This window comes from Anolis carolinensis, chromosome 3 (genome assembly GCF_035594765.1).
Source record: "Anolis carolinensis isolate JA03-04 chromosome 3, rAnoCar3.1.pri, whole genome shotgun sequence".
NCBI lineage: Eukaryota > Metazoa > Chordata > Lepidosauria > Squamata > Dactyloidae > Anolis > Anolis carolinensis.
In genome coordinates, this window is record NC_085843.1 from 42723558 (window position 1) to 42744314 (window position 20757).

Below are 20757 nucleotides of genomic sequence, written 5' to 3' on the forward strand. Positions count from 1 at the left end.
GGATATAAATGTTGGAAATAAATAAATAACCCTAACTCAAAAGGCTTCCCCTTCACGAGGAGACCACCCGTTCTCAAATTAATAAAGTTTTTAGAAGCAAATCAGCTGATTATCAAAACCTGTTGTTCTGTATTGCGTGTTATGGCTCCTTGACGAACGATCGCGGGTGTCATCCTTTTCAGCTGAACTGAATAAACATCTCGGCCTTCTTTCTTCACGTCAGAGGATGAGATTTTGTAGCGAGAAACCTTGATCTTTAGAGGCTCCCCCCTTGCCAGGATCCTCAGATCCACGGCCGGGGACCGGAGCTAGGGTTCCCTCCTAAAGAAAGGGACCCCCCAAAATCCTAGTTCGATATCAACATTGTCAAGGAGCTTGCTTAACCATTTTCCTTGCTTTGACACAGTAATTCTTTTAGCTTTTAGAGAACAGATACTAGAAGTCACTGACAGAGTAGTAAGACAAAAAACCCCCCCTGAAACTACTAAATAATGATGCTGTCACATTCTTTCACTCCAAAGTCACAAAGGATGAGTGCCCAGTCTCACCTTCTATGACATCGTGGCAGCTCATCCAATGAAAACAATGGAATGAATTGGAAGGCAAATACTTTTTTTAAAAATATATTTTTCTTTTTTTTCCCGTTTTTTTGCCTCTCCTAAAAAAATTTCTTCTTTTTTCTCTTTCTCCTTTTTTTCTCATTCTATCTTTCCTATACCCACCATTGTTCTCACTCTTTCTATGTACAGAAACACTTAATAAAAACATTATTTAAAAAAAGAAAACAATGGTTACTACACATTACATTTAATGTTATCAACCAGCGGTTTTCAAAGTATGCTCCGTGGGGTCCTTGGAGCTCCATGAAGCATACTGAGGGGCTTCGCTGTCTCCTCCTCCTCCTCCTCCTCCTCCTCCTCCTCCTCCTCCTCCTCCTCCTCCTCCTCCTCCTCCTCCTCCTCCATGTTTTCCCTCCTCTTTCCTGCTCCTCCCTTTTCCCCTGCCTTGCTACCAAAAGCCCCCCCCCCCCGCTTTCCTTGCTGCCAAAAGTATTTTTCCTCACCTTCCTCGCTGCCCAGATACTTTCCCCCTTGCCTTGCTTGCTTTCAAAACCCTATTTTCCTCCCACCACTCAGGTCGATTTGATAGTGCTTTTCCTGCATGGCAGAAGGGAGTTGAATTGGATGGCTCTTGGGGTTTCTGCTGCTGTTATTACAAAGGTTGGGTAGCTATCTGTTGGTGGTGTTTTGATTGTATTTTTCCTGCATGACAGAAGGGTATTGGGCTGGATGCCCCCCTGGGGTTGCTCCTATTACTTTTTTTCGTGTCAAGAGTGACTTGAGAAACTGGAAGTTCCTTCTGGTGTCTGCAAGGATGTTGCCCAGGTGACGTCCGAATGTTTGATGTTTTTACCATCCTTGTGGGAGGCTTCTCTCATGTCCCTGCATGGGGAGCTGGAGTTGACAGTGGGAGCTCATCTGCTTTCACCCCGGATTCGAACCAGCAACCTTCAGGTCAGCAACACAACCTTCAAGTCAGCAGTCCTGCCGGCACAAGGGTTTAACCCATTGCGCCACCACAATATATATTTACATTATATATAATACACATAATATAATATATAAACATTTCTAGGAGCTCCACAAGAAACTATTGCTTCAAAAAGGGCTCCACGGCTGAAAAGGTTTGAGAACCCCTGCTATAGACCAACACAGCTCTCCCGACAAGAGCAAAGCTGTAATCTCCAGCCAGAAACTGCAATGCTGTTTTTCTTAGTCCAGTTTTGCCAACAGCCAGGGTTGTATGCTGCTATGAGTGAGTTAAATGTAGGGGTTCGAATGACAAGAAATAAATATGCAGAAACATTTAAAAAAGATATTTAATAAGATCTTTTACAATCAATACAAAAAAATTAAATACAAAACTATTTGTTATTTTCATCTCTTTCATATATTTATCTTAGCATCTGATCCAAGGTACCCCAGTTTATAATGTACCCCTTTTCCTCAACATCCTATAGAACCTCTGGTTTTTCTAACACCATATCTCATGCAGACTTGTGCTGATATTTTATTGCATTAAACTCTGTATTTAAATAACAAAAATGCCAGTTTTGATTCATATTGATTCACTGAGTCCATAGTACTTCAGAATGAAGACTCTTGTCAGTTGAACATACAGGTTTTAGAAAAGACATAGAGGTGTTGAAGAATCACTGAGCTGAACTGTCGGGATACTGAAAATCTAGCATTGTTTAAACCTAATGCCTGTGATATGACTGTCAAAAAGCAATGATTTATTAAAATCAGCAGATGCTGCTAAAAGCATTGAGAAAACACAGTTGAATAAATGGTTGGAATTGCTGAGCTCATTGAGTGCAATAACTTTAGTCTAACTATGGTATCTGATGTTGTCACATTCCAATTGAAATAAGGATCTTTGTGTGCAGATGGGGAAGGTGTATGTGGCAGGGTCAGCTCCGCTATGAGACTGCCTATTGCAGAGACCTGGTTCTAATCCCTTCCTTCAGGATCTTCCTGGAATACCTCAGAAAACTGCAGCTTCCATAATTCCATAACAATGGACCACTGCAGTTAAATTGGTGTCAAACTGCACTAATGCTACCATGTACATGCACTCTGAGAGGAATGGGGGAAAAAAGGTTGTTACTAGGAAAATCACAGAGCTTGAAAAACTTGTGGACTCCATTATCCAGATTGCTGTAGGCCAATGGTTCTCAACTTGTGGGTCCCCAGATGTTTTTGGCCCACAACTCCCAGAAATCCCAGCCAGTTTACCAGCTGTTAGGGTTTCTGGGAGCTGAAGGCAAAAAATGGAGGACCCCAGGTTGAGAACCACTGCTCTAGGCAATATAGCCATGGAGCTTGTAACAAAAGAACAATAACTTTTCAAAACTCTAGAAAATTGTATGTGGGAAGAAAGGCACTTTCAGGGGTTCTTTTACACCATATAATATAGTGGTTTGCTTCTATTTTAATGGCTATGGTTCCATGCCATGGAATCCTTGAGATCTGCAGTTTAAGAAGAGGCATTTGCAATTCTCAGCTCTACCCCAAAATAAGACAGTATCTTATATTATTTTTTGATCCCAAAGATGTGCTAGGTCTTATTTTCAGGGGATGTCTTATTTTTTCATGAAGAAGAATTCATATTTATTGTTGGACAAACAAATTGAACATTTATTATATACTGTACAGTAGTTGTCATCACAAACCAGCATAACCAGACAAATTGTGAATCCTATCAAGAATTTTGTTGTTACTACCATTATTTCCATGTACAACAACCTATGGTACGTACATTTACCAATCCTGCATGCTCTGGTGTTCTGTTTGGCAGACATGCTTCCAAACAAAAACTTTGCTAGGTCTTACCTTCTGGGGAGGCCTTATATTTTGCAATGCAGCAAAACCTCTAGTGGGTCTTATTTTCAGGGGATGGCTTATTTTTGGGGAAACTGGGTAGTGCTTCACAAACTATGAACCCAAAGCAAAATGCCATGGCTGTTAATAAAGTAGAATTCTAGTGCTATAATTGTGTAGTGTGAAATGGCATGGTTTTGACTACAACTACCAGAACCCCCAGGTCAGTACAGCCACTAACTATGCTGGATGAAGAATTCTGGGAACTGTAGTTTAACAATAGGCATTTCTCAACCTCTGGGTTGTTCCACTATTGACAGTTTTACAACCTACCATAAGGTTGGAATTATGCTCTCTTTGGGAGTATCCCATCCTTTAGAATGTATGCCTGAACGGACTATTGGGTTTGAGCTGGCCCTGTCTTTCTGCTTCCTCTCCTGAGCAAACTCTCATTAATGTGCCTCCACTGATTTTTTTTAAAATGGGTGTTAATGCTAATCCAATTTAAGAAGAAGGCAGAAGGGGTAAATTTAGCCTTCCCCTCATTGCTGAAAATCAGGTCCAAGTGGTTGTTACTTGCTTGAGAAATATCATTTCCTCAAGCAAAGGTTTTGATCAGGGACAATGGATGAAGTAGTCAAAGCATCTTGTTACTTTCATATACACATGGCTGTCATCTGCATAAGCTCAAGAGCAAATGCTGGTGATAGAAATGAAATAGAAATATGCACAGTTTGAAATATATTCTTACATGGTAAGACATTGCTTTCTTGCTGTGACCTTTTTATAAGTCATTTGCATGATGCTATAGCTAAAGCTGAAACAAAAGTGCTATCCTGCTACCAGCATTGCTAGCTACCCAAACTATGAGATAAAAAGAAGTAAATCAGACAATCAGCGATTGTTTCTAAATATCAAAAGTGTCAATTCACATATAGATGCACAGACATGGGGCTATGCCAAACTTTACATCTTCAATGTTTGTTTTTTTTTAAATTTCAGTTGGCGAGCACAATTTTTTGAAGATTGGTGATTGTATAATTACTTTTGAGAGGACTCTGTAACTCTCAGGAATCATAAGTCATCAATGCCTTCTGAGAGTTGCAGGTTTTTTTTTAAAGGACTTTCTGAAGCTCTTTAGCAGTGGTTCTCAATCTCTGGGTCCCCGGATGATTTGGCCTTCAACTCCCAGAAATCCCAACAGCTGGTAAACTGGCTGGGATTTCTGGGAATTGTAGGCCAAAATACCTGGGGACCTACAGGTTGAGAACCACTGTCCTATAATGTTAGGTTTGGGGACCAGAACAGCTTTTCCACTTGCAACTCTAAATAGAAGTTCTACAGTGGGAGAGAAAGAGAGGTAGATAGAAATACATGATCTTCCCTCTGTGGGGAGATATCAAGCTGAAAAGGCTGGAGAATGAAATGTCCAACAAACTACAAGATTGGAACAATGTATGTAATTCAGCTTTTTGAGGAGCTATCAATGATTCCTAGTCATGATGGCTATATGTTCTGTAATAAACTGATTCAGTTGCTGGGGAGAAAGAAGGGTCTGATTGCCTATACGTTTCCCACAGACTTCTAGTTCTTGTCCATTGTTCAAACAGAATGCTGTATTGATTAGACCTTTAGTCCAATCCAACAAGGCTCTTCTTATAGAAGTTGATCCAAGCCATTTTGCATGTGAGGCAAAGGACAAAATAGAAGCTACATCTAATATCTGAGGAAGCAGACTGAAGAGCTGGTTCTTAGTTTTGTGCTTGCGATGCGATGATAGATAGATGAATGGATGGATAGATATAGATTTATATCCCACTTTTCTCCTGGCATAGGACCTCAGGTGGCTTACAGTGTAAGAAGACATTTCCACTTCATGGATGCCCTGCAGACACCATCCTCCAGTGTGCTGGAATGTAGTGAGTTACTTTTATGGGCAGGGTGAAAGACAGGGTTGGGAATACACCCAGCTTTGTCCTCCAACCTTCATTGCTGCTCTCTTTCTACTTACCATCTGCCACCTGGGAGAAAGGTGGGATAACCTTGCTCAAACTAATGGTATGAGCTCTGGTACCGATATGTATTCTAACCATGCATGTAGTCCTTCATTCTTGAAACCAAAATAACTTAAACATGTTGACTTTGACTAGCTCATGCCCAGAACATGGTGCTTGTTTAGAACCAATTCTTTTATACCTATAACTCAAGATGTCACACATGCACCTTGCCATTCCTTATATCCATGTCTAGAGGTGCACTGGCCTCTCTGTGTGGTAGCAGCAACAAGCCTATAAATTATCTTCCTATCAGGTAAAACACTCTGTCCTAAAGTTTTATCTGAAATGAAGTCAATTTACAGAAATTCACAAATCTACCTAGCAACCTTTCAAAGTGTTCTGTGACAGCTCAAATGAGGACTCATTATAACGTTCATTGAAAAAAGTACTGGAGAGGTTTTCCTTGGATTTTAATTGACTTAGTATCGATATTTTTCATGTTTAACACTTGACGTTGAATTTTCCTAACTTTCTTAGAAATTTTGTCATTAAAGAAAATCAAGATTTTGGGAAAGCATAATCTCTTGTCTTTTATTGTAATATCACAGACCTTGGCTTGTATTGTACTATTATAGATGATCAGTATTGTTCTAGTTTTTTTAAAAAAATCTTAAGTACAGTACCCAGACATCTATTTTGTGTGTCTTTTTAAAAAATCCAATTTTAGCAGATTTTTTTCAGGTAAACAAACAATAGAAGGAACAGATGAGGAAGCACGTCATGAGAACCCCAATAGGGCATTATCCTCAATGAAATGAAGCAGACAAATATTGAAAATGTTCAATGTACACAAGCAGACAAAATTCCTCATTGGATTTCTCATCATTTTTCTTTCCTTTGTAACAAGCTGTATTTAAAATTGTAATTCTATTTGAATGATTGTACATGTTGGTCCAAAACAAAATAAAGCAAGATTCATAAAATGCATTTTTCAATGGTATAAGTTTGAAACAGAAAAAAAGAGTTTTTGTTTTGTCCAAGTATTTTGGTTTACATGGGATACAATAAATATCCTGAAAAAGACGAGTGGACGTATTGCCCAGCATAGAGTCCTGCTGCTTGTTCGGAGGGCATCTGGATATACACTCGGTCTCCTTGCATCAGCTGAATAACGGCGCTTCCAGAAGCTTGGTCCAGGAAGCCTTTCTTGTATTCATCATACGTGTACATCAGTGGCTCATTATTTTTGAATAAAGCCACCCAAACGTTCCCCCCTTTGCAGTGTACATGGTAAGCAAAGTAGTAGATCCCAGGGATTTCACAGGTAAAGATGCCAGTCTGAGGATTGTAGTTCTGTCTGCCATTATAGAGAAGCTTGTCAAACATCACAGGTACCCCAACCCGTGGGAAAGGGGTGGTGAGCTCAGCTGTAAAAGCTGGCATCTCCAAAGCAGCAGCACCATATTTGTTCTTCTTCCGCATGTAGCCATATGGAGTCTTCACTCCATCAACACCTGGACCCATCTCAGGCAAATATTGTCCCATGGCTGCTGGTGTGGGTTGTACTATTACTGGAGGGCCAGGAGGCCCTGGGGGCCCAGGAGGTCCCTGTAGGCCTGGCTGGCCAGGAACACCAATTGATCCAGGCTTTCCAGGTGGCCCTTGCATGCCAGCCATGCCAGGTTTTCCTACTCCTGGAAACCCTGGTGGGCCCTGTAGGCCCCGTTCACCTTTAGCACCAGGAAGTCCAGGAGGTCCAATGGGGCCACTCGGTCCTGCAATACCTGGGATTCCAGAAGGTCCTTGGTGACCTTGAGCTCCTGGGATTCCAGGTTCTCCTTTGGGTCCTATAGGCCCCTGAGCACCAGACAGGCCTGGTAAACCTTTGTGACCAGCTTCCCCTTTAGGTCCAATTGGACCAGGCAAACCTCTCAGGCCAGGAGGTCCCACCTCCCCTGGGAAACCAGGCTTTCCAGTGAAGCCTTGTAATCCAAGATCACCTTTTGGACCAATAGGCCCCTTAGGACCGATAGCTCCAGCTTCCCCTTTGAGACCTGGGAACCCCACGGCACCTGGGGGGCCCATCAATCCTGGCAATCCTGGTTGGCCTGGCTCACCTGGTGGTCCACCCATGCCAGGTGGTCCCACATGGCCTTTTTCACCTTTAGGCCCAATTGGCCCCAAAGGCCCAGGCATGCCACGCTCCCCTTTAGGCCCAGAGAAGCCTGGCTTTCCAATCCCAGGTAGACCAGGAGGTCCTGGCAAACCAGGCAAGCCTTGGTCACCTTTTCCACCTGGAAAGCCTGGCTGTCCTGGGATCCCATCTTGACCTGGTTTTCCTATACCTGGAAGGCCAGGAGGCCCTTGAATACCAGGAGCTCCACCTAACCCTTGAGGACCTGGCTCCCCTGGCAGCCCTGGTTTACCTACAGGTCCTTGTGGGCCTGGAAAACCAATCATGCCTGGCTTGCCTATCCCGGGAAGTCCAACGGGACCTGGAGGACCAGGCAAACCAGGAGGCCCTTTTAACCCTGGTAGGCCTGGAATCCCAACACCTTTATCTCCTTTGGGACCTGGGGGGGCTTGCATTCCAGGTGGACCTTTAAGGCCGGGCTCCCCCTTTCCTCCAGGCTGTCCTGGCAATCCCCTATCCCCTGGTTTTCCTATCCCAGGTAATCCATGAGGTCCTGGTGGTCCTTGGGGTCCTGGAATGCCCATTGGTCCAATGTCTCCCTTTGGCCCCATCTCACCTCTTGGTCCAGGAGGCCCCATTCCTCCTGCTTTCCCTGGCATCCCAGGCATCCCCGGCTTGCCAATCCCTGGGTATCCTTGTGGGCCTGGTTTGCCTTTGGCCCCTGGAACTCCATGTCCTGGTACTCCTGGAGGTCCAGGTGGGCCTCTTGGTCCTGGCTCTCCAGGTGGACCGCGCTCACCTCGCAACTGGGCAAATGGAATTTCTGCTTTAGAGAGATAAGAGAGAAAAAGAGAAGAATGTTAACTAATACAAATCACCTATGCACTTCAAACAGAATGGCTTTATGTATAAAATTGTTGGTTGTGTAGATGATACTATTTTTGGTGATTTGATTGTAAACATAGTGGCATTTTAATACTTTTTTTTTTCTAAACTACACACTCCAGATTATTGCTTCCTCCAGTTTTAGGGGATTTTTCCAATGTATTCCTAAAGATAACTACTGCTGAAAACAAGAGCTGGGAAATGTCACTTTTGAAATACAATTCCCAGAATCTCCAGACAGAAGGCCAATTGCTCAGTCAGAGATATGCAGCTCTGTCCATTCTGACAATTTCTTTTTGTCTGCTGCCACAAGAGTAGAAACAGATTAAAATGGCTGGTCCATTTTAAATTTCTGCAGAGTGGACAATGTTTTTACTTTCAAGGGTTGCAATCCCACAAGGACTATCTTTCCATGCCTCTGGGGTCTGATTCTGGGTTGACCTAGAATCATTGGTGGGATGTTACAAAAAGGAAAAATTATTCTTGCTCTAACAGAGGAGAAGGCAGTGTAAGGAAAGAAAGTATAGTTCTTGTCTGTTGTACCTTTCTCTTTTTTGGAAGGCCTCTCCTTGCCTAGCATGGGAATCTGTGGAATTTCTTTTATGTACTGCGGCACATACTCTTTTCCATATGGGAGATGTGGTCCCTCCTTGCCCATGTGCTGCATTGGAAGGCCATCTTTGCCCAATGGCATATGAGGTACTTGTTGTCCAAGGGGTTGGTATTGTGGCACTTGGGGAGGCATCTGCTTGATCCCATAGTAAGCACCAGCTTGGGTAGACTTCAGTAGCCCAAGGCAAATGGTCACAAACACTGCCAGTGGCCACCCAGATGTGAACAACATTGCCATAACCTGCAAGATCAATAGACACATAAGTAAACAAAAGGGTAAGCACTGGTGCAAAAATAAATCTGACAAGTTCAAAATCTTGAGGATCACAAATCAACCAAAGGAAAAGAACTGATAAGCCTTTAGTTCTTTCCAACAAATCCTCATTTCAGTTTTTCTCCTTGTAGACTACTAATATTAATATTAACAAATCCAATTAATATCTTAGGTGGGAAAATGTGTGTGTCCATTGATCTGATAACTGTGAAGATTTTTCAGGAGTCATGGTTTCCCTTGCCACTTGGTTGGACTTCCAGTTTTTTCCTTCACAGAGCCACCATGAAATATATGGAACACTCCACTAACTGTACAGACTTTTGGATCTTTGGCATTTCTTAGTGAAATTAATTGATGCTACAATGCTAAATACACTCGCCTGTTGGACTACAACCCTCAGGAGCCTTAGCCAGCATCATCATCAGTCAGGAATGCTGTGTGATACAAGCTAGCAACAACTGGAGGGCTGCACAATCTACACTTTTGAACGATATTGTAAATACAGTAGAGTCTCACTTATCCAAGCTAAACGGGCCGGCAGAAGCTTGGATAAGCGAATATCTTGGATAATAAGGAGAGATTAAGGAAAAGCCTATTAAACATCAAATGGGGTTATGATTTTACAAATTAAGCACCAAAACATCATGTTATACAACAAATTTGACAGAAAAAGTAGTTCAATACACAGTAATGTTATGTTGTAATTACTGTATTTACGAATTTAGCACCAAAATATCACTATATATTGAAAACATTGACTACAAAAATGGCTTGGATAATCCAGAAGCTTGGATAAGCGATGCTTGGATAAGTGAGACTCTACTGTACAAACTGCAGCAAACTTGAGAAGCATTTCACAACAAAGGACCAATGCAAGTAAAACCAGACTTATTTGATACACTCCCCCCCCCCCCCAAGAGCATGAACCCAAATAACAACATAATTCTGAATGCTGAATTGTCTTTGTTGACTATTCTGTCAAGGGATTCCTGGTGGTTTCCAAAATGGAAAAAAAAATACAAGTAAAAGCACATGTTGATAAAAGTTTGCAAAAATTATGTTTTTAATGCAATTCAACTGTCTATAGAAATAAAAACCCCTCAGAGCGATTAAAAAACTCAAGAAAAAGCAGAATAGGTGACATTATTCTGCTTTTACTGTTTGTTTGTAAATTGTGTTTTGCATTTTCTATACTTTAATTCATTTTACATTTTAATTATGTTTGTATAATAAATGTTAGTAAATATCCTGATAGCCTTAAGATCGGATTTCTGTAATGTTGCACTGTACATCAGGCCACCTTTGTACCATGTTTGGAAACTTCAATTCATTCAAAACATGGGAACAAGATAGGAGTCATCATATCATACCAACATTGAAATAACTCCACAGGCTGCCAAATAGTTTCCAGGCAAAGTAGAAAGTATTTGTTGTTACTTTTAAAGCCCTGCAAGATTTGGACCCAGGTTACCTATAAGATCACCTCCATTGTGTAGTTGATCCCGTATGCCCAGATCCTCAGGGGAACAGATTGTGGAATGACCTGTCAGAAGAGCTTTGACAGCTGGATAAAATGTATACAGTAAATGCCAGTCTTTTCTAGCAGGACTATTCAGATTATTTTAATTTATGAATGTTATGTTATAGACTGGTTGTTTTAATAAGTAGGAGTTTTAAATATTCTTTACTCATGTTTTAATTGGTCCCCACCTTGATCCCTGGGGAGAGAAGAGGTATGTGATAAACAATAACAATACCAATTTTACTGTATGCCACTTGGAGTTCTATCTGTGTAAGAAACATGGGATAAAAATACAATAAAGTAATACTAGAGTTATTCTAAAGTAACCAAGTTAAGCTTTCAGTGATGCCACTAAAGAGGACAACACAGTCAAAATGCATCTTACATATGAAAGTATTTACTTTTCGTGAGTCAGTTTTTGGAACTTACAAAAGTTTTCTGTGTCTGTTACATGATTTATATGTCTGACAGCTGATTCTTTCATGCACTTAGAAATTAACATAGGTGTTAATCTCTATCATGTGTCATTTTAGCAACATGTCACATGTTGATTTAACATCTTGTTTATAAAGTACTAGCTGTGCCCGGCCACGCGTTGCTGTGGCGAAGTCTGGTGGTATGGGAAATAAAGTATTGAGGAATTGGTGGTAGTTAAGGTCAAGGGTAAAGGTTTTCCCCAGACATTGTCCAGTCATGTCTTACTCTGGAGGTTGGTGCTCATCTCCATTTCTAAGCCGAAGAGCCGGCGTTGTCCGTAGACTCCTCCAAGGTCATGTGGGATGACTACATGGAGCGACGTTACCTTCCCGCCGGAGCAGTACCTATTGATGCACTCACATTTGCATGTTTTCGAACTTCTGGGTTGGCAGAAGCTGGAGCTAACAGTGGGGGCTCTCTCCGCTCCCCCAATTTAAACCTGTGGCCTTTCAGTCCAGAAGTTCAGCAGCTCAGCGCTTTAACACGCTGCGCCATCAGGGGATATTATTTCCTAAAGGTTGTGAATATACAATATTTCTGATTGGGTTTTTGTTTGTTTGTTGGAGGCAAGTATGAATGCTGCAATTAGGAAAAATGATTAGGATGTAATGGCCTTGCAGCTATAAAGCCTGGCTGTTTCCTCCCTGAGTGAATTTTTTGTTGGGAGGTGTTAGCTGGCCCTGATTGTTTCCTGTCTGGAATTCCCTTGTTTTCAGAGTGGTGTTGTTTGCGATATTTTATGTGCTTCTACTGTCTGTGGCCCTGAGAAAACAGAGGATTTTCCAGACTTTGATGATGGGAATACTTTGTTGGGAGGTGTTAGCTGGCCCTGATTGTTTCCTGTCTGGAATACCCTTGTTTTCAGAGTGATGTTGTTTGCGATATTTTATGTGCTTCTACTGTCTGTGGCCCTGAGAAAACAGGATTTGCCAGACTTTGATTATGGGAATACTTTGTTGGGAGGTGTTAGCTGGCCCTGATTATTTCCTGTGTGGAATTCCCCTGTTTATTTACTGTCCTGGTTTTAGAGATTATATTGTTCTGCATTATTCTATCCCAGTAATTATTTCATATTAAAGAAGAATCTCACTTATCCAACATTCGCTTATACAATGTTCTGGATTATCCAACGCAGTCTGCCTTTTCATAATCAATGCTTTTGTAGTCAGTGTTTTAAATTCATTGTGATATTTTAGTGGTAAATTTGTAAATACAGTACAGTAGAGTCTCACTTATCCAACATAAACGGGCCGGCAGAACGTTGGATAAGCGAATATGTTGGATAATGAGGAATTAAGGATAACCCTATTAAACATCAAATTAAGTTATGATTTTACAAATTAAGCACCAAAACATCATGTTAGACAACAAATTTGTCAGAAAAAGTAGTTCAGTACACAGTAATGCTATATAGTAATTACTGTATTTATGAATTTAGCACCAAAATATCACGATATATTGAAAGCATTGACTACAAAAATGCGTTGGATAATCCAGAACGTTGGATAAGCGAGTGTTGGATAAGTGAGACTCTACTGTAAATACTACATAGCATTACTGCGCATGGAACTACTTTTTCTGTCAAATTTGTTGTATAATATGATGTTTTGGTGCTTAATTTGTATAACGATTACCGAATTTGATGTTTAATTGGCTTTTCCTGAATCCCTTCTTATTATCCAACATATTCACTTATCCTGCCGGCCTGTTTACGTTGGATAAGTGAGACTCTACTGTATATTTCTAATCTTATATTATCTGCTCAGAACTGGATTATCTGAGGCCCCTTCTTCACAGCTGTATAAAATGCACACTGAAGTGGATTATATGGTAGTGTGGAGTCAAGATAATCCAGTGCAAAGCAGATAATATAAGATTATAAATGGGTTATATAGCTGTGTGGAAGGGCCTTGAGTCTACACTGCCATATAATCCAGTGCAAATTAGATAATCTGTGGAAGAAGTCTAAGTGAGGCCTAAATCTGCCTGTCCCCTAACTGAAACCTGGCTGTCCCTTGGTTGCTAGGCAACCAAGTGGGCAGAGATTAGCCCTCTAAACTGGCAGCAATTGGATAAAAAAATATTGCTCTCCCTCTAATTAGGACTTTATTTTTCTTTTCTTTTTGTTGTATCAACCTTGAGGCGTGGATGATGGGTTGTGTTGTCAAATTTTGAGGTTGGGGGGCCTGTACTTTTGTTGTTTTGTGAATTGCCGTGATGCCATCACTCTTTTATATATATAGATTTTACTTATTTACTGACTAACATATTGGCTTAGGGTTGTTGTGTGTCTTTTGGGCTGTGTGGCCATGTTCCAGAAGCATTCTCTCCTGACGTTTCGCCCACATCTATGGCAGGCATCCTCAGAGGTTGTGAGGTAACATATTGGCTTACTTACAAGCATTAATAAACTGCTTACATCTGAAGATTTTTGAAAGGACCCTTCAGATTTTTGGTTTAAATTTACAATTTGTCCTGACCTTTTTAATACAATCCTCTCAAAATGGAAGACATGGAATATAGAAATAATATGGAAAGAATCAGAAGAATTTGACATTTTGTCTAATAGTACTGAAAAGGCAGAAAAGGGAAACAAAAGCAATATTAGGAAATGTACACTAGATGGGGTTGTTATAGCTAAGAATAAATACCCAGAATGTCCTTGTTAATTGAGACAGCAGAATTGTGACTGTAAACCAGGGGTCCCCAAACTAAGGCCCCCTGAGGCCATCTATCCGGCCTACCCTGGGTGGGAGGGAGGAACAGCCAAAAGGAGGAAGGCTGCTGCTGCTGCTACAGCTTCTTCTTAAGCGGTGCTGCTTCTGCTGGCTTGGCAGTGGGCGAGCGGAGGAGGGACTTTAGGACCTGCTCGCTCTCCTCCTTTTCCTCGCCTTCCTTGTGGGTGAAATGTCAGGGGAGAATGCTTCTGGAGCATAGCCAGACAGGCTGTAAAACTCACAACAACCTTTCTTAACAATCACTAAAAGCCTTCCAATTCAAGAAGAACACAGAATTTCAACCCATATCAGACAGGAATCAACTAGGGGCATTTAGCATGTGAAAAATTGCTGTAAAGTAATTTAAAATTGGTTGTATAACATAATTATACAATTCTCCTCCCACACTGCAATATATTAAGAGGAAATTAAAAGTTGAAAATTAATATCATCATCATCATCATCATCATCATCATCATTTAATTACTTATTAATCGCCTCCATCCACGATGCTCTAGGCAATTTACAAGATAAAATTGTAAAGGATAAAAATACATACATACAAATATTGATAAAATTAACATAGATTAAAAGCTCTAGTAAAGAGCCAGGTCTTGAGTGCTAGGGTAAAAGGCCCTAACTCACGCATGGCTCTCATATAAGGCGGCAAGGCATTCCATGAGGCAGGGGCAGAAATAGAAAAAGCTCTGCGTCTGGTCCTTTCCAAGTGCACTTCTCTAGGACCCGGTATATAAAGTAAGTTGCGTTGGGATGGTCGTTGCGACCTCCGATGATGGGAGAAGGAGAGACGGTCCCTAAGGTACGATGGGCCCTGGCCGTAAAGAATTTTAAAGGTCAGAACTAGCATCTTATATAGACCACGGTAATCAGCTGGAAGCCAATGCAGATGAAATATAATATATATAAAAACTGCAAGGGAAAATAGGATAAAATAAAATAATATGAAATCAAACTTTTGGGGGAAAGCCACAAAAGCCACAGGCGTCTTTCCCAGACTGGGCTAAACAAAGCTGCTTCTAGTAAGTCAATCCAGGAAATGCAGTATATTGACACAGTGGAGGTGTCCAGGCAAAGGTGATCAACATGGGAAATGGTTATAAACCAAACTATAGATCCCAGTGTTTCATAGGATGGAACCAAGGCAGGTAAAGTGACATCACTCTGCTATAATTGCGCAATTCATTTAGCCACTAAGGGCCCTTCCACATGGCCATGTGACCCACAATATCAAGGCAGATAATCCACAATATCTGCTTTGAACTGAGTTATCTGGGTCCACACTGGCATATAACCCAGTTCAAAGCAAATAATGTGGGATTTTATACAGCTGTGTGGAAGGGGCCTAAGTCACCTTTCTTCACATATTACAGGCCCTTCCACACAGCCCTATATCCCAAAATATCAAGGCAGAAAATCCCACAATATCTGCTTTGAACTGGGTTATCTGAGTCCACACTCAGATAATGTGGAATTTTCTGCCTTGATATTCTGGGATATAAGGCTGTGTGGAAGGGGCCTCTGAAGAAAAAGAAATACTGAGTTGAGCTTTATCATACATTTAAAATACTATTATTAGTATTTGTTGTTGCTGCTGCTGTTGTTGCTGTTGTTGTAATAGTAGTCATACAGTAGTATTCCTAAAGGAAACACATTGCTAAATTTCTTTGAGGCTGTGAGGTCTGTTGGAAACTAGGCAAGGGACATTTATATATCTGTGGAAGGTCCAGGGTGGGAGAAAAAAACTCTTCTCTGTTAGAGGCCAGTGTGAATGTTTCAATTGACCACCTTGATTAATAATGAAAAGCCGTGCAGCTTCAAGGCCTGGCTGATTCCTGCCTGGGGGATCAAATATGGAACCGGACATTGACCATCTTATTAGCCAAAAGCAGGCTCATAAGATATGTGCAGTGTGCATATAAATTTGTTCATAGTTTCTTAAAAAAAACTATTGTCTGGCCCTCCAACGGTCTGAGGGACAGTAAACTGGCCCCCAGTTTAAAAAGCTTGGGGACCCCTGCTATACACCTTAGTTACATCCCGCCTGGGATATTGTAACACAGGGGATGCTGTGCATGGGATAGGGGGACTGCTAGAAGGGAATAGTTTTCAAAAAGAGGAAACCCTCACTTCTTTCTAATAGAGAGGGATGAAGTGGGAAATGGGAGGGAGGAGAAAAAGGTTGGTAGGGTTTTGTATGCCTCCAATCTCTTTTATCATGTTTGATGGATCTTTAGATTCTAAATCTTGTTTGTTTCTTCCACACCCAGTCTTTCTTATTGGTATTGAAAGTTTCCCTTTGTATCTTTCCATTAATTAAATTATCATTTTCATTTTTTCTTGTTTCAAATAATCCATAAATGTGTCCAGTCTGTTCTTTTTTTTTGGGGGGGGGGGGAGGGGTTGCCTTGATCATTTTTAAGTTGTTGGGTCAGATTGTTTATACTCATTATGTCTAATGAGCACACATGCCCAGTGTGGAACACATCTCAGCACGTTAAAACAGTGGATGTGGCTCTTAATGAGACATGCCGCATTATCACGGGATGCCTACATCCCACACTACTGGAGAAATTATACTTTTATTATAATTATAATTATATCTTTGGATATCAGCCAGCATGCCAGTGCCTTACATCAAAAAATAGCTTTATAAGATCTACAAAGATACTCGCAGGAACACCTCAGCAAGTAAGAGTCCAAAAGTGGCAGGCTGAAACCCGGAACCTCAATCCATGGCTGAGAGCGGGTGAGAGACTCCCCCCGGGAATACAGAAGATTGGGCGAGATGGAAGGCACTGAACAGACTGTGCTCTGGCACCACGAGATGCAGAGCCAATCTTCAGAAATGGGGCTACAAAGTGGAGCCCATGACATGCGAGTGTGGGGAAGAGCAAACCACAACCACTTACTTCAATGCAGCCTAAGCCCGGTCACAATGGAGGACCATCTTGCAGCGACACAAGAGGCACTCCAAATGGCCAGATTCTGGTCCAAGGACATTTAGTATAAATGCCAAGTTTTTAGACTTTGTGTTTCTAAATACATTACAACTGTACCCTCGGTTTTGTTTCTGATACGATAAATGTCTAATATTTTCAATATCTATTCATCTGTTGTTGGGATTTCTTTAGTCTTCCAATTTCTTGCATATGTTATTCTTGCAGCTGTTACAAGGTAGTTAAATAAGATATTTGTTTTTCTCAAGTTTCGGATCTTTCATTTTCAAGAGGAAATATTCTGGTTTGAATTGAATTCTTATATTCAATATTTTCTGAATGATTTCTTGAATGTTTTTCCAATAGTGATTTGCAATTCTGCAGGACCACCACATGTGGTAAAAAGGGCCCACATGCGTTTTGCATTTCCAACATTTCTCTTGTATATTTCTGTCATATTTTGCTAACTTTTTTTTTGGGGGGGGGGGGGTATATAGCACTGGCATATAATTTTGTACCAGATGAGAGACTCCCTCCTGGGTACATTATTTTGTACCAGTTTTCTTTCAAGTCGTATGCAGAAGTATACTTTAATTTGTTGTTCCATCTTCTTTCCCAATCTTCCCATTTGGTCATACAATCTTTCACTCGTTCCATTTCTGTTTCCCATTTCGAAAGGTAAGTGCTTTCTTTTCAATTGACATTAATTTCTCCCATATAAATTCTTTATCAGCAAATCCCATTTTTTGTCCTTATTATAATATTCTCTCAATTGTCGGTATTGAAACCAGGAGACATTCTTATATAATATGGGGATTTCTTCTTGGGTTTTTAATATATATGTTCTGTTTTGTTTTTTGAGTATTTGTTGTTGTTGTTGTTGTTGTTATTATTACTAATTATAACATTGAGGCTGGATGGCCATCTGTCAGGGATGCTTTGGTTGTGCTTTTGGTGCACAAAGGCAAAAGGGGGTTGGGCTAAATGACCCAAGGGGTCTCTTCCAACCCTCTTTATTATTATTATTATTATTATTATTATTATTATTATTATTATTATTAGTATTATTGTTATTAATTATAACATTGAGGCTGGACGGCCATCTGTCAGGGATGCTTTGGTTGTGCTTTTGGTGCACAAAGGCAAAAGGGGATTGGATTAAATGGCCCAAAGGGTCTCTTCCAACCCTCTTTATTATTATTATTATTATTATTATTATTATTATTATTATTATTATTGACACAACGACGTTGTATGTCACAGCAAACAAGATAGATATGCTGGGTTTCGTTTCACAAAATCACAAGTCGAACACTTCCCAAGTGTCTAGGACTGTGTGATGTATTTTCGGATGATGCGTGCAGATCCCAGCAGGGTGGCTTTTTGCAGTTGGCAGATGGTGATTTTGTCACTGTCTATTGTTTCCAAATGCCGGCTGAGATCTTTCGGCACGGCACCCAGTGTGCCCATCACCACCAGGACCACCTGCACTGGTTTCTGCCAGAGTCTTTGCAGTTCAATCTTGAGGTCCTGATAGCGGCTGAGTTTTTCCTGTTGTTTTTCGTCAATGCGACTGTCACCTGGGATGGCAACATCAATGATCCAAACCTTGTTCTTTTCCACAACTGTGATGTCTGGTGTGTTGTGTTCCAGAACTTTGTCAGTCTGGATTCGGAAGTCCCACAGTATCTTTGCGTGTTCATTTTCCAATACTTTTGCAGGTTTGTGATCCCACCAGTTCTTTGCTGCTGGCAGGATAATAATAATAACATTGAGGCTGGATGGCCATCTGTCAGGGATGCTTTGGTTGTGCTTTTAGTGCACAAAGGCAGAAGGGGATTGGACTCAATGGCCCAAAGGGTCTCTTCCAACCCTCTTTTTTATTATTGTTGTTGTTGTTATTATTATTATTAATTATTATTGCTTGGTGGCCAACTATAGTCCGGTCCTCCAACGGTCCAAAGGATCGTGAACTGGCCCCCCGTTTTAAAAGTTTGGGGACCCCTGCTGTAAACTATGGAAAAAGCTTTGAACCAGGATAGTTTCGTTTTGGAGAAATAATGCTCTTTCAAAAAAAAAATAAATGCCAAGCTACACCACTAAATCCTTTGGCACCCCCATTCATTTTTAAGTGCACATTTTGCTAAAGAACGAACATTAAGAACACGTGTCTCAACAGACCCACATGTATAGTATTAAAATAGTTGAGCAACGCATAAAGAGTCAGGTCCTAATTGCACACAGCTTCTTTGATCTCTGTATTCAACAGACATTGATTTAAAGTCAGCTAATTTGAGGTCCAACTTACCAGGCAAAATGACCAGAAATGCATTTAAGATCATGCTCCGTGAAGATGTCAGTAAGAATTCCCCACCACTTAAAAATACTGGCATATGCAAATAGCTCAACATATATGCAGCTATTAGACAAATATATCTTGGAGTACTGTAAAATTTAAAGCAATCAGTTTCATGTGGTCAAGCTGGACTTCATGTAAATTTACCATCTGAGCCAGATGTCAAAAGATAACTAGATTATTTCATGTTATACACTTGCTTTGATAAAAATGCGCAATTTTGAATCACTTTCAACATTACTATTTTTAGGCCATACATATAATCCATGTTTGCCATTTCTAAATATTAATTTCACCATGTCAGAAGATGTCACTGACAGCACATTCTTAAAAAACAAAGAAACTAATCATGCATATATAGTTTTGATTCCCACAAGAAACTCTTGCAAACATGGATTATATGTATGGCCTAAAAATAGTAATGTTGAAAGTGATTCGAAATTTCACATTTTTATCAAAGAAAGTGTATAACATGAAATAATCTGGTTATCTTTTGCCTGGAAGCAGATTCAAACAGCAAGGTATGCTTTGTGCACTTGCACCTACTACTCATTTTCTCTTCATGCTGTATAAAGATTTTTTGTATATATTTCAGATTTCAATATTAATGCCAAAAATACGTAGTATGATTTTCATAGGTTTGTGCTACATTAGAAGCACATTAGAAGAAAAAAAACCCCCTACCGAATACTCCAAGTATACCTTTGGTACGATCATTTAAACTAGCACTTTTTTCCCCCCTCCCTCCGCCTTTTGAACTGTGAATTTTTCAAGGAAAAAATGGCAGTGATAATACAGTAAAGACATATATCACTTAAGTAAAATAAACATTAAATATTAAATCACCAAAAAAATAAAATGGGGTGCAGACACTAAACTAATCTGTGAATTTGCTATTGAAACACTATTGCATTTGTATAAGACATCCAGAATCTTCACATTTGTGTTTCTTTCCTCTGCATAATGGATATAATCGAGCTCCAGTGGCGCAATGGGTTAAATCCTTGTGCCAGCAGGACTGCTGACCGAAAGGTTGGTGGTTCTAATCCAGGGAGCAGGGTCAGCTCCAGTTTCCCATGCAGGGATATGAGAGAAGCCTCCCAGAGGATGGCAAAACATCAGGGCATTCCCTGGGCAACGTCCTTGCAGATGGCCAGTTCTCTCACACCAGAAGTGACTTGCAGTTTCTCAAGTCACTCCTGACATTAAAAAAACACAGATATAATTATTGGCAGAAGTTGGACAGCATTTTACAAATGAGTTGCCACCCTCACCAATATGTCATCATGATGAAACATGTCAACAAGAAAGTGATTGTACCATAGTTGAGATACTTTTTTGTTTTTTGCTTTATGACAAAAACAAACTGCTATTGTTGCTGGAATTTGATTGAAATTTGTTACTGCCTTTGTCAGATGGATGTGAATGCCATATAAATCTAAC

The 20757-nt window shown here is 40.6% G+C and overlaps 1 protein-coding gene across 3 annotated transcripts in view; it reads right to left on the reverse strand.

Annotated features, from left to right (window-relative positions):
* Positions 1-1861: 1861 nt before the first annotated feature.
* The window catches only part of col8a1 (collagen type VIII alpha 1 chain), a 133271-nt gene continuing 114375 nt past the window's right edge, over positions 1862-20757 (reverse strand). For 2 of the 3 annotated variants that reach the window (XM_008107832.3, XM_008107833.3), the window contains 2 exons: positions 8943-9252; positions 1862-8340 (listed from right to left, as the gene is read on the reverse strand). In XM_008107832.3, coding sequence (XP_008106039.2) covers positions 6431-8340; positions 8943-9249 — 2217 coding nt within the window. In that variant the 5' untranslated portion in view covers positions 9250-9252 and the 3' untranslated portion in view covers positions 1862-6430. The remainder of the gene's footprint in view (positions 8341-8942; positions 9253-20757) is intronic. The other variant, XM_008107834.3, reaches the window with a different exon arrangement.